We start from the raw sequence: 18,357 nt of genomic DNA, 5'->3' as shown, positions 1-18,357 counted from the left end.
TTTCTTGGGACCAGGTATTGCTACGTGTATTTGTGTCATCAGCCATCTCCTTACTTTGCTATTTTTGGGCAGGCAAGTCAAAGTTGAAGACATCTCTTCCTCACTAACCATGGACTGCAAATTCTTTGCCCCCATCATTGAAATTAAAGCTAATTAAACTTAATTTTTGAAATGTAATTTTAAATTGTTTCAAAAATATAATTTCAAAGTTTAATTATTGTATGATCCCTAAATTTTCAAAACTCTCCTCTCTGGATTGCAACGTATTCTGAAATTTGTTTTGCATGGCTCAATAACTACAGTTGACAGTTCAATAATTTTGTTATTTCCTATTGAAGACTTATAACCTGTAGCTGTATGACAACTGTTTTGATCATTAGTAGCTATTAAGACTCATGCTCTTATAATTCCTTAGACTATATTAATTAAGCAGTATAAGAACCAAAAGCATCTTTGAGACAGTCTTGCTTATGTTTTGTTCCAAGCACTAGGAGTCAAATCAGTATGATAGGCAGTTGTCTTGGGTCTCTTTATTGAGTGTTGAAATGTGTAATATTTTAAAGATGCAAAAGACCTAATGTCTGGGTCCACACTCTTATTTTTTAGGTTGTTACGGCATCCCTTCTCGTGAGGTCTGTGATGGATGGCTGTGTGCCCGGTGCACAAGAAATGCGTGGACAGCTGTAAGTGACTTGTGTTAGTATCTTTGGTACCTCCCACACCCCATGCCCTCTGGACACATTTAAATCTAGTAGAAAGGTAAGATGGTACACATGATCTTGTGTGTAGATTCCATATTCAACTGTATTCCTAGCCTTTCCTTTCCAGTTCATCCTCCACGCTGGCCCTGTATGCATTGTAGGAGTATTAGATATACAGGTAGTCTCCGACTTAAAGCTTATTCGAGTTATGACAAATTGCACTTAAGATCCTCTTTTTTTTTGCACATGTTTGCATAAGTAATACGAACTACTACTTACAGTGTTGTAATGTGTAATTTGCTGATGTTATTCTCAGGTGTTCATTCACAAGGTGTTCAATTTTATGATTTACTGTTCAAAACATTGCTGTATAGCAGGCTATGGCTTGGTCTACAATGAAGTCAGTGTCAGTGTTTGGAATCTTAATGGATAAAAAAGGTGGGCAGTGTTCAACTCTAACGACATATGACAGTTGAGCTGTGCACACGCCCTACAGCTGTTACAACTTCAGCATCATTGATACGACACTGATGCCAGCTTCATTGTAGACCATGCCCATAACCCAAAAAACCAAACCTGACGCTGTCAAGTCAATTTTGACTCCTAGCGGCCCTATAGGACGTAGTAGAACTGCCCCATAGGGTTTCTAAGAAGTGGCTGGTGGATTTGAACTGCCGACCACTTGGTTAGCAGCCAAATGTTTAACCACTGCACCATCAGGGCCCCAACCATAAGAAGCCTCAGGTATTTGACTTATATCAGAACTGACTTAAAAAAAAAAAAAAAAATTTTTTTTTTTTTTTTTTTAACTTAAGACAGAATTATCAGAATGGAACCCTGTTGTAAATTGGAGACTACCTGTATATTTTTAGGTGTCCTTCACCTGCTCAGGAGCCTATAGAAACTGCCAGTTGTTTTACCACAGCAGGTCCACACTTGCATTTCAAGCCTTCGTGTTCTTGCCCAGCCCTATTCTGCAATTCTTGAAAATAGGTAATCTAAGTAATAGTCAAGGTGGGGTACCCTTACTGTCTCCTGAAAAATCCATGCTCACGCTCAGCATTTCAACCAGGTTGAGGCCTTTCTCCCACTTCGTCACCCATACATTCATACCTTGACAGATTGTAGAGTATCTTCTCTGTGCCAGGCCATTGCTGTAAACTTGAGGTAGAACCTTCAACAACCAATGATCCTCTGCTTGGGAACACAAAGTCCCCTTGATCTATATCGTTTCTCCTAAAGACTCTTGAAATGTTAGCTTAGACCCAGTCATTGCGTTTTGTTCTGTTTGTCCACTCTCCTGCTCGTTTTGCCACTTGATTATGTTTTTCTCTGAAGAACTATGAGAACTTTAGGAGTATGGACCTTCCAGGTCTACACACTATGTCCCCACTCATGACCACAGAGCCCTGCTCAGCTGGGTGCTTGCAGTCATAATAGTAGCATTGGCTTTATTCCTCAAAGATTTATAATGAAAAAGGATTACATTTCCTTGCAATCAAAGTTAAAAACGTGAAGTACACTGTAAGGAAAATGCCTTGCACGGTGAACATTTTTGGCATGGTTATGTATTTTTAGTGCTTTGTATGGAAAGAGATATATGACAACTATAAATTAAAGAAGTCTGTGAGGGGTGCCGTTGTGAATGATTTTTTATCATTAGAGTTCAGTTTGGGTTATGAAGGGAAAAGGTGGAAATGATGGACACTCTTTATAGGCCTAATAATCTTATCTATGAGATGCTAATAGTAACAGCAGGCCCTGTTCCTGTTGCGTGAACCCGAATAAAGGCCGTGTAGAACCACAGTTTGACCCGTGATTTCTTCTCAGTCACTCTGAAGTATAGATTGAGAAATCAGCCTTAACTCTAATCCAGTTCCCCTAGGCCTGAAGAGTTCTCTGTTCCGTTCAATTAGTGCTCAGCTCTTGTGCTCACACTCTGAGCAGTCCTGTTGCCCCAGGTAGTGCTGTCCTTCGCATGGCAGAGCAGGGCCAGGCGTAGGCTGCCCAGACTGTTTCTGAAGTGGCTTCTGCTCGCTCATCATGTGTCTACGTAGCATGTCTTCAGAAGGAAATACTCAGATTAATTACTCTTTGGAACTGATTTAATGCATCTTCCTTAATCCCCCCACCCCTTAGAAAATACAGTGTGCCATTTTGTATTTTGATATTGAAACCATGCAAGTAACATTTGATTTGCAATAGAACTGGGAATTCTGGAATACAACTTTACTGTGATTTTTCAGACTCACATAATTTCTTATTTCTATTTGGAAATGACCCAGATTCACAGTGGGCCCATTGTTCTTTCAATTTGCCGATTGTGAGTGAACTTCGTCTCTGAAGCTCTATTCCTAAAGCGTTCCTCCTGGGAAATCATTGAGTTGCCGTTTTAAGTATTGCTGGGAAGTAACATTGATAATTCTGACTTTAACACCCTGATTCAGCGTGGCAGCAGGTGTTGGAATATTAATTTATACTGGACACTCAATACGATTTCTTTGAATTCTGTGGATGAAATGATTGCGTTCTAAAAGTGTCCTCAGACCTGATTTCTTCAGGCATCAGAATCACATGGTCAGTTTTGGATTCCGGAGAAGCCCTAGACCTCCTGTTTAAATGGAGGCTCTGAAGAGGCTAGCGACAGTCTAATAGCGCAGCTGGGCTCAGGTGGTAGTTCACTGTGGCTTGTGCTTGACTAAGGAGCCCAGGGGCGCAGGGGTTAGGCGCTTAGCTGCTAGCCTGCAGCTCATTTCAAATTGATTCTTAATGTGAATCTCATCGTTTTTGACCCGAATTTCTGTAGTTTGTTATCAGTTCCCACTATAAAATGACTACAAGCTACAGCTAATTAGAAATGTAACACAGATATTCTCACTGTGAAAATACAGAATCTGTAGTGTTTTCTTTCTGGCTTCTTTTTACCAGTTTCTTTTTACCCTCATATTGCATAGGTATGTATGTGTGGGCATTTCTGTGATCTTTTATGTTTCATTATCACCTGAACATTACTGTAGGACTGTACTTCTAATTATGAAGGAGGGTTTTAGTTCAGTGTCTGGAGTGAGCTGGTTACCTAAGAATTAATAATCCAAATGCTCAATGTTCTATAGAGTATCAGAGGTTAGTAAGCTAATCCATGATAGGATTTTTCATGTAATCTTCTGGAGAATTTATAATACAGAATTCTAAAGAGTAACTCAGCATAAGCAGGTATTTGGAGAACAATTTCCTTTGTGGTTTGCATCTTTTCCAGAGTTAGATTTTATCTAAAATTCTCACTCAGCCAGTCTTTGCTCATTAACAAACTCTGTCCCATTAGCCTTTTGTCGTATTTCATCAACATGGTTAAAGGAATTTGGATAAGACTCTCTTATTTTAAATTTGAGGGATAACAGAGCTCTTTTGTGGTTGTTTCTCGCCAAGAAATTGGAACGTTTCCCACCATATCACCCGTCAGCCAAACAATAGACAGCCGTGTAAAGTGAACAGTAACATCCATGAGGAATGTGCTCCTCGGAACAGTCAACCAAAAGGGCGGCACTTCCCCAGAAATGAAGTTCAGAAGGCAGGAAGGGGTAGAAAAGATGGGCAAATGGAAATGGGGAACCCAGGGAGGAAGGGGAGCAGAGTGCTGACACACTGAGCGGAGTGCAACTAATGTCATGAGACAAAGCATATATAGATTGTTAAATGGGAAACGAATTTGCTCTGTAAACTTTCACTTACACCACGATAAGACGTTCAGAAAAAAGAAAAGGGAAATTTGAATGTTTGTTCTGAGACCTTTTAGGGAAGGATCGGGGTGTGGGCTCTTGCTGTTGTTGATAGTCAGCTTAGACTCAAGGCCACCTTACTTTTAACAGAACGAATTGTTGTCTGCTGCTGCTCCGTCTTCATTGCTCTTGTTGGAGGGCTGTAAATGGGAGTGAAAACTGCATGTGAAGATTGGTAACTTAACGTTGTGGAGAGTCACATCATCCTCAGATCTGTGGCTTTAACCACCCATGAGTTGCCAGTCTTCTGGGCATGGTAGGGTTAAATCCATGCTGTGGTTTTTCATGGTCAGTGTGAAGAATTCCAAATAAAGTAGCACTTTGGGTGTATTTTCCTAGGAAGATTTTTTATTACTTGAAATAAATCTTGGAGGCCAGATGGGGTAGATGTGGTAGCCCTCATGCCTGTGTTCTAAACGAAATCTGAAGATGTAAAAATGCAAAGTAATGAGAAGTTTGGACTAGAGGTGTATATCTGGGGTCCGTTCTGACCCTAAAATTCCTTATGCTGTTTTGCCCTTTATTTCTTTTACTTTAATTCGATTTCCATAAGAATTGAGGACCATCAGAAAAAAACTAAATATATGCATTTCCTAACCTGGTCAGAGGTGAAGAGTAACAGAAAAGTATAGGAGGAAGAGCAAGTGACAGGTAATTATTGGCTCGCTTGGTGCAGTTTTTATGAGCTAAAGGGAACGTTCTTTGTTTTTTAAAAAATTTTACTGTGTGTTAGGTGAAAATTTGTAGTGCAAATTAATTTCTCATTCAAAAATTTGCACACAAATTGTTTTGTGACATTTGATGCAATCCGTATATGGTGTCAGCACTCTTGCCCCTTTCCCTTTCTACCCCAGGTTCACCATGTCCATTTATCTGATTTTCCTGTCCCTTCTTGCCTTATGGTTTTGGGTAGGTGTTGCCCATTTGGTCTCATACACTTGATTGAACTAAGAAGTATGCTCCTCATGTGTGTTATTGTTTGTTTTATAGGTCTGTCCAATCTTTGGCTGAAAGGTGGGCTTCGGGAGTGGCTTCAGTCCTGAGTTTGCAGGGCGTTTTAGTCATCTAGTGCTGCTATAACAGAAATACCACAAGTGGATGGCTTTAACAAAGAGAAACTTATTTTCTCACGGTCTAGTAGGCTAGAAGTCCAAATTCAGGGTGTCAGCTCCAGGGGAAGGCTTTCTCTGTCAGCTCTGGAGGAAGGTCCGTGTCATCAGTCTTCCCTTGGTCTAGGAGCTTCTCCACGCAGGAACCTCAGGTCCAAAGCTCACACTCTGCTCCCAGCACTGCTTTCTTGATGGTATGAAGTCCCTCTGTCTCTCTGCTTTCTTCTGTCTTTGTATCTCGAAAGAGGTTGAGTTAAGACACTATGTAATCTTGTAGATCTCATCAATATAACTGCCACTAATCCATCTTATTACATCATAGTGATAGGATTTACAACATATAGGGAAATCACATCCATGACAAAATGGTAGACAATCATACAAACTGGGAATCATGAACTAGCCAAGTTGACAGATATTTTTGTGGAACACGATTCAATCCATGACACAGGGTGTCCAAGGGGCATAGCCTCGGGATTCCTCCAGTCTCTGTGAGACCAATAATTGTGGTCTTTTTTGTGTGAATTTGAATTTTATTCTATATTTTTCTCTCTCTCTGTCTGGGACCCTCTCCTGTGATCACTGTCAGAGCAGTCGGTGGTAGCCAGGCACCATCTAGTTCTTCTGGGCTTAGGCTGGTGGAGGCTGTGGTTCATGTGATCTGTTAATCCTTTGGACTAATATTTTCCTTGTATCTTTTATTTTCTTCATTCTCCTTTGCTCTGGACAGGATGGGACCAATAGATGTATTTTAAATGGCCAATCACAAGCTTTTAAGACCCCAGAGGCTACTTACCAAAGTAGGATGTAGAACATTTTTATTGTTATTATTTTTTTTATTGTGCTTTAGGTAAAAGTTGACAGAGCAAGTTAGTTTCTCATTAAACAATTAATACACATATCGTTTTGTGACACTGATTACCAACCCTGGGACATGTCAACACTCTGCCCTTCTCAACCATTTCCATTTGTCCAGCTTTCCTGTCCACTCCTGCCTTCGCATCCTTGCCTCTGAGCTGGTATGCCCGTTTAGTCTCAATAACTACATGTGTTACTGCTTGTTTTATACGGCTATCTATGGCTAAATGGTAAACCTCCAGGATGACTTCATTACTGGGGGGGCATAGTCTTAGGGTTTCTCCAGTCTCTGTCAGACCAGTAAGTCTGGTCTTTTTTTTGTGTGTGAGTTTGCATTTTTTTTCTTTGTTTTTCTCCAGCTCTGTCCGGGACCTTCTATGCTGATTCCTGTCAGAGCAGTTGGTGGTGGTAGCTGAGCACCATCTAGTTGTGCTTGACTCATTCTGGTGGAGGCTGTGGTAGTTGTGGTTCATTAATCCTTTGAACTAATCTTTCCCTAATGTCTTTGGTTCTCCTCATTCTCCAGACGGGGTGAAACCAGTAGACATAGATGGCTGCTCACAAGCTTTTAAGTCCCCAGATGCTACTCACCAAAGTAGGATGTAGAAATTTTCTTTATAAACTATGTTATGCCAGTTGAGCTAGATGTCGCCTGAGGCCATGATCTCCAGTCCTCAGCCCAGTAATTCGGTCCCTCAGGGAGTTTGGGTGTGTCTGTGAATATTCTATGACTTTGCCTTGCTCAAGTTATACTGAATTCCCCAGTATTGTGTACTGTCTTACCCTTCACCGAAGTTACCACTTATCTATTATCTAGGTAGTGTTTTCCCTCCCCACCCCTCCCCTCCCTAGTAGCCATCAAAGATTATTTCTTTATGTGTGTAAATCTTTTCTTGGGTTTTTATAATAGTGATCTCATAAGATATTTGTCCTTTTTTGATTGACTTATTTCACTCAGCGTAATGCCCTCCGTATTCATCCATATTGTGAGATGTTTTGCAGACTCATCATTGTTCTTTATCTTTGTGTTCCATTGTGTGTATGTACCACAATTTGTTTATCCATTCATCTGTTGATGGGCACTTAGGTGTTTTCTGTCTTTTTTCGATTGTATAATGCTGTGGTGAACATGAGGGTGCATATGTCTATTCGTGTGATGGCTCTTATTTCTCTAGGATATATTCCTAGGAGTGGGATTGCTGGGTTGTATGGTATTTCTAGCTTTTTAAGAAGGCACCATATTGTTTTCCATAGTGGTTATACCATTTTACATTCCCATCAGTAGTGTATAAGAGTTCCGGTCTCCCCACAACCTCTCCAACATTTGTTATTTTCTGTTTTTTTGATTCGTGCCAGTTATGTTGGTGTGAGATGGTATTTCATAATTTTGATCCACATTTCTCTAATGGCTAATGATCGGGAGCATTTCCTCATGTGTCTGTTAGCTGCCTGAATGTGCTCTTTGGCGAAGTGTCTGTTCATATCCTTTGTCTATTTTTTAACTGGATTATTTGTCTTTTTGTTGATGAGGTGTTGAAGTAGTCTGTAGATTTTAGAGGTTAGACCCTTGTCAGTTATGTCACAGTCAAATTTTTTTCCCCAGTCCGTAGCTTCTTTTTTCACTCTTCTGGTGAGGTCTTTTGATGAGCATAGTGTTTGATTTTTAGGAGCTCCCAGTTATTTAGTTCTTCTTCTGGTGTTTGTGTATTGTTAGTTATGGTTTGTATCCTATTTATGCCATGTATTAGGGCCTATAGCATTGTCCTTATTTTTTCTTCTGTTTATGGGTTTATATTTAGGTCTTGATCCACTTTGAGTTAGTTTTTGTGTGTGGTGTTAGGTATGGGTCTTTTTTCATTTTTTTACAGATGGATATCCAGTATTGCCGGCACCATTTGTTAAAAAGACTGCTTTTTCCCCATTTAATGGACTTTGGTCCTTTGTCAAAGATCAGTGCACATAGGTGGATGGATTTACATGTGGGTTTCGATTCAGTTCCATTGGTCTGTGTTTGTTGTTGTACCAGTACCAGGCTGTTTTGACTGCCGTAGCTGTTTAGTAGGTTCTGAGGTCAGGTAGTGTGAAGCCTCCTACTTTGTTCTTTTTCTTCAATAATGCTTTTCTTCTCTGGGACCTCTTTCCTTTCCATATAAAGTGGGTGATTAGTTTTCCTACTCTTGTTAAAGAATGCTGTAGATATTTGGATAGGAATTGTGTTATATCTATAGATGGCTTTGGGTAGAATTGACATTTTCACAGTGTTGAGTCTTCCTGTCCATGAGCATGGTTTGATTTTCATTTATGCAGTTCTCTTTCGGTTTCTTACAGTAGTGTTTTGTAGTTTTCTTTGTATAGATCTTTAACATCCCTGGTTAGATTTATTCCTAAGTATTTTATCTTTTTAGGGGTTTCTTTGGTTTTTGAAGAGTGATTTCAAGGCCTTGGTATAACTGTGCTACCTGCCATTCAAGAATGCTTGGCAGCACGCATTATACTCTAGATTCCTTGTTATCTTAATATATCTCTTTATTACTTACGTTAGGAGAGTTTGGTAGAATTTTTTCACTTGATAGTAATACAGTGTAAAAGAGCAAACATGCATTGTATTCTTGGATGAATATCGCCATGCAATGAAAAAGTAGATTCTGTAATGGAAAATAGAAAAAACACTTTATACATTAGAATTCTCATTCTGTATAATGAAATGCATTATCTGGGCAATTGCACACATGTATTATCTACTGAAAAGCCTTTATTGTGCACCACAGAATAATAAAGTTGTGTATGTACAACAAACATATAACGTTCTATTTTTTCTCAAAAGGGTTTTAAGAAATCAAAACCCTAACATGAAATGGGCTTTCATCTTGGCTGTTCCGTTCTACACTGTGCCCCTTATTTTGCTCATTTATTTTTTTAAATGGAGGGACAGGTAGCTATTACCAAATTTTACTTCGATGATCATTTGGATTTAACTTTCCTCTTCCTCTTACATAGAGTGGAATATGCCATTCCAGTGATAAAAAATAGCAAATATTATGGTGGCTGTACATTTACTTATTTATTGCTTGATTCTAAATATGTGGCATCAACATACTGGGTAGCAGTTACTATATATGCTGACCAGGCTGTACAGGCGTATTGTATTTGACTTGTAAAAGAAAGTGGAGTCTTTTCTCTACATAAATAGTAGCCACAAAATTAAGTTCTAGAACTACTGGGGGTATTGATATTTATAAACAGCCACTCTCACAGTGTTGCTAAAGCATGCGGATTGAGGCATCTAAGTCATTTGTTGAAACATACTCTAAAAATCCTAATCTTTGGAGTGTTCCTTAATGTAACTCCCAACTCTTAAATTTCATTAGGTAAATACAGTCCACCTCTTGGTAAGCTAGTAACTCTTGACCCCTTTGAGAACTATGAAATCCAAACCCTGTAACTCTTCTATTTACTTTTACGTAGTAGTAGTTGAGTGGAAGAAGGTGACCTATTGGGTAGAGTCTTTGACTCCTGTCATCGAATTGAGTCTAGGTCCTATAGGTTGAGGTTTGGACCTGTAAAATGGAGGCGCAATCAGAAAAGAAGCAACCGGAAACTGCCTTCTGTTGAATCTGAAGGTGGTGCTTTTTCTCCTCTCTATCTAAAGTAGGCGTTCTCTTTGGATGGAGATTACTAGCATTAAAGAAGATCTGGGTGTTTGAGGATTATTTCAGGTTTATTCCGTCATACAAACTTTATCCCCCTTTCTTACCTCTAAATTAAAATATTGGTGCTGATAATGGACATTAAGACTATTGATCATTTGGCTCTTGGAAGCCCTCTTTTTTTAGGAAAAGCAAAGTTTCATCTCTTAATTTTTCGCCTACATATTCAGAGTAACTTTTTTTTATTGATTTAGATTATAAGCTAGTATAAGTAGTATAAGTATAAGTAGTAGGGGTAGGATTTTCTTAGCTTCCACAGAATTTAATACAGATAAGGACTAAAGAAAGCTTGATCTAGCTTAGGAATCTCATTTTACAGATAATGAAAAAGAGAGTTTGAGAGAATAAATGCTTTGCCCACGATCACTCAACTGCATCACCAGGGAGCTGGGCTTCACAGTGGCACTTGGGTCCCTGCGTCCCCAAGCCTAGGCTCTTCCCTCTTGGCTCCTTATGTTTAGAGTGGGAGGAAGACCGAACAGCTGGCCTAATTCTGAAAAATGGTGTGGAATAGTTTTTGTTTGCATTGAAAATGAAGCAAGTACTAACTTCTAGTATAATGGGTTATCTGCTTAATGCAGGATAATTAGCAGTGTTGGGTGGTTGAGTGGAGCAATTTCTTTTCGCTTTTCATATGTACTCTCATTTCTGCCCAGCATACTTCTCTTCCAGAACTGGATAATCTCCTGAATCCAATTTCCCAATTGACAACAGTGTTGACACTTTTGTGAAGAACCCTGAAGTGGCTTTGTAGATCAGGGTGATTGGTTTTTAGATCAGATTGACTCGTGGCCCTGAGAGGTCATGGTGCCATTGCTGCTCCCTCTGATTTGGCTTATGCTGTTCCCCGCCCCCAACCCCCGCATGGTACTGTCAGGTGACAAGAGACTGTCAACTTGCAAGGCTGCCTTTGATTCTCCTAGGAAGGAAAACTAGTGGAAAAAAGAGAAGCCCTGTTCTTGTCAAAGGCAGGGCGTTCACCAGTAGGAGTTGGTCAAGTGGCTGCTCCCTTCAGATGGCGCTGTGAACTGCTAGCCAGGCTCGCACCCTCCCATTTGAGGCCATGCATTTGGGCCCCAAATTACCTCTTGAATCCTAAAGAGGCAACTCCTTCAGAGCAGCTGTGGACTTGACTTTGGCTCACAAGGGCCAGGGTGGTAATAATTATTTTACTTTAACCAAATGGAACGGCACATTTGAGGACATCTATTATCCTGATAGCATAGCTATGATGTGGAGACCTTTCCATTAGGGACCTGCTTATAGGGTAAAAAGTGACAAGTCATTTTCTCCCTTTTGCTCAATAAACACCCCCCACACACAACTTTTTTTTAATGGCGAGAAAGAAAGAGAAGTCTGCATAGCTTATTGTATGTAACTGGAACTGTGTTCATAAATAGCTTCTTGATTGAGAACAAATGCCTCATTAGTCTTCAATGCTGCAACCACACAGCATGAGGAGAGTCAGGAAGAGTAATGACTGACATTATGGGGTGCACAGCATACAGTACTGCACACCAGGATGTGGGTGCCTGGGGCTCAGTGGGCGACAGGCACCTCTCCTTAGCAATGAGAAAGGAGATTCCAGGAAGAGTGGAGTGCTATGCAGATGTTTCTCATGAATGGCAAAAATTAATCCAGTGACAGGATTAAGAAATCATGGACTTTGCTGTTTGTTATTGAAGGTTCTGCTGGGATGAAAAAACCAACCAGCTGGATTTTCATTTGTAAGCCAGGTATTGTACAGGTTTAACAAAGAAAGGTGGATGTTTCTCTTGATGCCCTGTGTGCGGGGCCCTGGAAATACTGTTAGGTAAACGCAGTTTGAGCTCTGTGTAGATGATCTCTGACCAGCCTAACATTTTAGAGGTGCTTGTTTTTTTTTGTGGTGCAAACGGTTAAGTGTTTGGCTCCTAACTGAAAGTTTGGCAGTTCCAGTCCACCCAGAGGTGCCTTGGAAGAAAGGCCTGGTGATCTACTTCTGAAAAACCAGCCATTGAAAACCCTGTGGAGCACAGTTCTGCTCTGACACCCGTGAGGACTTGATGGTTACTGTCTTTTATTATTTTTTATCCCTCCATGTCACCTAACGTATCCCTGTCTTGCCAGCCAGCTGTGGACAGGAGCTCTGCAAACCTCAGGTTGATTTTCATACTGGCATAAGTAATAACATTTGAAAGATAAATCAAGTGGAAAAATGTCTTTTGAAACAAATACAAAGTATGGTTATCTATTCTTCTGTTCTCTTCCTTTCAGGCAAATAGTTGTATGATGACTTTTAAATAGTTAACATGTAGTGAGTTTATTCGGTCCATGTTATAAATTAAACAAAGAGAAACTACATTTTCATGACTCAGAAGATATTGAATAAAAAATTCAGTTCATACAAAGTTCCAGATATTTTTGATCTGTTGGAGGTGAAGACTATCTCGCTTATTTCTGAAAATCTTTAGAGACCCTTCGGGTTTAAGGATCCAGGTAAAATGGATTGGCATTGATTACACTCCATGTAGTGCAGTGGCATTGATTACACTCCGTGTAGTGCAGCCCGTATCTCTATCCGTAAGGTTTTTTTTGTGTATGCTCACAAGGCTATGTAACCATTAACCAATTGCCATGGAGTCATTTCTGACTCATGGCAACCCTATGTGTGTCGGAGTAGAACTCTGCTCTGTAGGGTTTTCTTTTTTTTAATTTTTCTGCTGTTGAGAATATACACAGCAAAACATACACCAAATCAACAGTTTCTACACCTACAATTCAGTGACATTGATGACATTCTTCAAGTTGCACAAACATTTGCACCCTCCTTTTCTGAGTTGTTCCTCCCCGTTAACATAAGTTCAGTGTCCCCTAAGATTCCTACCTTATCTTCCCAGTTGCTGTTGTCAATTTGATCCCATATAGGTAGTTCTTATCCATAGGGTTTCAATGCCTGATTTTTCAGAAGTAGTTTACCAGGTCTTTCTTCCACGGTGCCTCTGGGTAAACTTGAACCTCCAACCTTTGACTTAGCAGCCAAGTGTTAACTATTTGCACCACCCAGGGACTCCTTATATACTACATCCATTTAAATGAAACAGTTGGGAATAAGGAGCTAGGCACCTGAAGACTGTGCCCTTCTCATTTTCTGTGTAGTAACCTGAGCATGTAGATAATTTGTCTCAAATACTTAACTCAGAGATTTGTATTCATGAGATGCCCACGAGGTGGGGACACTCATCTCAGCCCAGAGGGACAGCTCATCTGCTCTGGGATGGGGTTCATGTATGTGCTTTGTTTCTGGCCGTGGTATCTCTAGTTGGCCAAATAATATCCCCTTCCCCATAGATGTCCTTGTCCTGATCCCTGGAACCTGTGAATATCTTATGTTACATGTAAAGGGGAATTAGGATAGCAGGTGGAATTAAAGTTGCTAACCAGCTGACCTTAAAATAGGAAGATTATTCTGGATTTTCTGGGTGTGTCCAGTAAACCTACTGGTCCAACTCATAGCGACCGTATAGGACAATAGATCTGTAGGGTTTCCAAGGCTGTAAATCTTTATGTAGGCAAACTGCCACATCTTTTTCCCACAGAGTTGCTGGTGGGTTCAAACCACTGACCTTTTGATTAGTAGCCGATTGCTGTAGCCACTGTGCTATCAAGGATGCCTCAGTGTAGTCACAAGGTCCTTAAATGTGGAAGACGGAGGCAGAAGAGGAGGTCAGAGTAATGCTTGGTGAGAAGAACTTGACCTGCAGTTGCTGGCTTTGAAGATAGAAGGAGAGGGCCGAGAGTCAAGGACTGTAGAGGGTGGGCAAGGAAGTGGATTCTCCTCTAGGACCTCCAGAAGGAAAGGAGCCCTGCTAACAACTTGATTTTAGCAGTCAGACCCGTGTTGGATGTCTGTACTGAGCTGTGTGAATTTGTGTTAAGTCACTAACTTGTTTGAGGTGATTCGTTACTGCAGCAGTAGGAAACTAATACAGTTGTCAATGGAGAGCCTTTGAAGGGTCATTAGTTTTCACCTGTAACTGTTGGACATTCCTCTGGTTAGTCACATTTCCAGTGTCATCTCTCAATTTCAGACATCAACTCTGCTTACCCTCTTTTGTCTTTCTAGCCCCATCCTCTATTCCTAGACTCTCAACAATCCTTTCACTTTACTGTGACATGTTTCAGAAATCCTCCCAACTTTTCACAGCGTCCCCCTCTCCTCAGGCCCTTATGTCTGTCCTTAGCTGCTTAAATTACGTGCATATACACTCTACCACCTTGCCCCTTTCTCCATTTGTTATTCTCCCTTGCCATAACTCAGCCCTGGACAGTCCACTACCTGCCTTTTCTGTACCACACCCCTGTAACTCAGTGGGCTGGAGAGGCACACACAGCATGCAGATTGTTCTTACTTTAGGTTTGTCGCTCTAAGTGGGTTCATACTGCCTTCCTGTGACTCACTCACTCCAGCACTCTTCTGGATCACTGGTTCATTCCTTCTGTCTCCTGAAACCTCTGCACCCCACTCCCACGGGATGAGTTAACTTCATATTCTGCTGAGAAAAGGGAAGCCATGAGAAGAGATCTGTAAGCTAGCACCTGGCATCATATCTGATCTCCCTCTGCTCCTGTCCAAGGCCATCCTCTCTTGGACACAGGGATCGTAGTTGCAGTTATTCATCCCTCTCTCTCCCACGTCACCAGTGTTCAACCCTTAGAAGATTTTCATTGTCATTCACACATGCTGTTATTTCTTCCATCATCCAACAAATAAAACCCTCTCTTAACCTCTCTTCCCTGCCAGCTACTGCCTGTTTCTCTGCACCAGCGTGGAGTAAAACTCCTTGAAAAGCTTGTCTTTGCTTAGTCTCCCCACTTCCTCTCCCCACTCTCTTAAACCTGTTCTGGTCACAGGCCTCCTCCCCACATTTCCTTCCTTTCTTTTTACTGTGGTAAATATATACGGAACAAAACATTTGCCGCTTTAACATTTTTTTATGGGTACACTTTAGAGACACCCACATTTCCTTTGAAACTTCCCTGTCACCAGCACTGGAGTAGTAGGCCTTGCCTCCTGTTGGCAGGACTGCTTCAGCTGGGTTCCAGGACCCCACATGCTCCTCCTTTTCTGGCCACTTCTTTTCACTCCTCTTTCCTGGAAATGTTAGAATTCTGCAGGGTTCCAAACTCAGGCCTCTTCTCTTCTCTACACCAAGCTCCTTCAGGCTCCTGGCTTTACTGGTTGTAAATAGCATCTCTCTGTTGCTGGTTTGCACATTTTTCATGAAGCCAGCTCCAGTTCTTCCCCAACTGCAGACCCGTTTATCGACTTCCTGTGCAGTATCTCCACTTGCATGTCCAGCAGATACCTCAGATTCATCCTGTCCTGACCCAACTCTAGGTCTTCGTCTCCTGCCTTGAATGGAACTCATTCCTTCCAGCTGCTGAGACCAAAATGTTTGGGGTCAACTTTGGTGCTTTCCTTTTTCTCATACTCTACATCTATCTGACGGTAAATTCTGTCTTCTTCACTTTCAAAATGCATCTAGAGTCCTGGCCACTTCTCATCACCTCCTCCAAGAGGTCTGATCCACTCAGAACCTCTTTCCTGGATTATGGCAGGAACCTGCTGACTTCTCTTCCCACTTCTTCCCATGTTACCCGATAGTCTGTTCTCAACACAGCAGCCGGAGCGTTCCATTTAGAATAAAACGCAAGTCAGAATATGCCATTGCCCTGCTTAAACCTTCCACTGGCTTCGCGTCTCCCATGAGGTCTTACCAGATGTTCTCCCTCTTTAACTCTCTGACCACCTTTCCCACTGGAACTGGCCAGGATCTACCTCTGTATCACCTTTCCCCAGGTAACTCCACAGCCCACTTTCACAGCACTAACATCTGAATAACTTACTCCTTTATTTTGTCTGCTGCCCCAGCTGGAATGTAAGTTCATTGAGGGCAGGATCTTGGTTGTTCACTGCTGTTGCCCAGCTTCTAGAACGTCTCATGGTGACCAGTCAATACTTAATGAATGAAGGAGTGTTTTCATTTATAATACAGTCATGGGCATCACAGTTAGGGAACTTGCTTGCTACTATAACATTCACTGGAGACTGTGGAATTACCCTTCAAAATGTACTGCAGGAAACCTGTTGTTCAGTTCCGTAATGGCTCAGAACTCATGCCAACCCTGGCCTCTTGTGGGATCTGGCCCTCTCTGCATCCCTGACAAATGAACCACATCTTCAGAAGTGGTTCTTCCCTGTTTCCTCGGTCAGCAGTTTGTAAGCTAGTTTTCCGTTAATGTGATTAATTACACTTTGTTTTCCCAGCTCAGACAGCCCTCTTTTACCGTTTTGCATTTCAGTTATGAACATGTCAGATAAATACGGGGTGGGAGAGGCACTTGAATCTCATAATTTTTCTAGGGCAGTGAAAATTGGTCTTAGTGGCACTTATGGTTATGTCAGCTGAAATGAGAGCGTCTGACGAGGCATCTTGAGGATGTTGGTATCGACGTTTCTGTAAGTGATGTTTTATAGAGGAGCTGTTGGTGCAGGATCTCCCTCTTGTCCACGTAATGAGCAACCGAGGTCGCCGGGGTCTAACAGTGCCCCTCTCACCGTTGCTGTGAGTGTTATGTCAGCACTTTGACTATAAACGCTCTTTTTCATAGTTTAATAACTGAGCCATAAAAAAAAAAAAAAGTCATTCCATCTTGTGAATTGGAACACAAGCTGTTCATCTCGGTGGTGATTTTTTATGAAACCGAATTTTAAAAAATACTTGGCAGTGTTAAAAGGGGAATTTGTCAAGGGTGAGAAAGAGGGACCTATGCAGGAAGGGCACAATGTTCAGAATATGATCTGAATTTACGTCTTTTCCATGCATCTTTTAGCTGCCTCGAGGCGGGAAAAATACAGCACGATGGCTCTTTTAATACTGCTCTTGGGGGACAGAAATACCAGCTGCCTTATAGTCATAACAGGCATTTTAGTTTGTTTGTTTTAGGGAACATTGGTTGACTATCAATATGTCTAAATCCTTATCATAGTGAGTCATTTTATTCCGATTGTTATTGCCCTGGAAAAGGCATGCTCATTAAACGTAATACGAAACAAGGTCGGCAGTGAACTCCAGCTGTTAAATTTCATTTAGTTATTTTCCTGTAAGGCTGAGTAGTTTTGGTATCTTTCTAGATTAGCGTGGAAAGCAGTTCCAGGACACTGAAAGTACTCTAGAATAGATCAGAGGTGCCCATTTTTAGTTGTTCCAAAAATAAAAGAATAGCATAAACATCCACAGTTAATGGTAGTTTCCAATTGTACGTATTCTACATAAAATGGCATAGTTGGTGATACGTTACTTTTGTCGAGCGTATGTGTGTTGTATTTTTTTTTCTTATTAATATAAGAAGTTCTAAGTATTATTAGGCAAGTCTCCCATTTCTACCACTGTCAAATTCTGAAGTCCCGTTTTTCACAGGAAATTACTGACACTGTCTCGTCATTTGGCCTCCCAGATCTTTTCTGTGCATAATCTAATGCTCTGTCTTGCTGTTCTTGGGGGACACAGATGGTATGACTGTTTATTTAACATGTCTTAGTGTTCTCACTTAACGCTGCCTTGTGTAACTTGTGGTATCTCCATATTTATGGATTTACCATGCCCTTTCCGTTACTGTTTTACATTGGAAGCATGCCCGCATGCTTATTGTGAAAATTCCGGCATTACAAATAAAACTTAAACTACTGATAATCCTCATTCCCTCCGGAGATAACTTTCTTCCATTGTAAACAGAAATGAAATGATTGTCCTTGTACATTCCACCTTCTGCAAATGTGTTTCTGTGAGGTACATCACCAGAAGCGGAATTGCTGAGTCATAATTGACGTGCATTTAAGATTTTATTTGATAATGCTCAGTTCCTCTCCAGAACCATCGTAACAACTCACATACCCTAAATGTGATATTTTCGGATTAAAAAATTCAAGTTATATCTCATTCTTTGATTTGTGAGGTTGAGCACCTTTTCACGTGTTTATTGAAAATGAAGAGTCTGAGTTTTTTCCCTCTTTGACTCTGCCAATTCCAGCCTGCCTTTAAATCGTTGTTGATGACTTCAACTTTTCTGATGCCATGTTTTTTTCATTTCTAGAATTTTAATTTTTGTAATAGTTTTCATGTCATTGCTGAAATTTCACTCTCGTGACACATATTCTCCATCT

At 40.9% G+C, this 18,357-nt stretch overlaps 1 protein-coding gene across 6 annotated transcripts in view; it reads left to right on the top strand.

The window, feature by feature from the left end:
- The window catches only part of KDM4C (lysine demethylase 4C), a 391,685-nt gene that overhangs the window by 220,920 nt on the left and 152,408 nt on the right, over positions 1-18,357 (top strand). For all 6 annotated transcript variants that reach the window (XM_010587948.3, XM_064290526.1, XM_023545269.2 and 3 more), the window contains one exon: positions 607-683. In XM_010587948.3, coding sequence (XP_010586250.1) covers positions 607-683 — 77 coding nt within the window. The remainder of the gene's footprint in view (positions 1-606; positions 684-18,357) is intronic.

This window comes from Loxodonta africana, chromosome 9, assembly GCF_030014295.1.
Source record: "Loxodonta africana isolate mLoxAfr1 chromosome 9, mLoxAfr1.hap2, whole genome shotgun sequence".
Lineage (NCBI taxonomy): Eukaryota > Metazoa > Chordata > Mammalia > Proboscidea > Elephantidae > Loxodonta > Loxodonta africana.
This window is presented reverse-complemented; position numbering and strand designations above follow the sequence as displayed.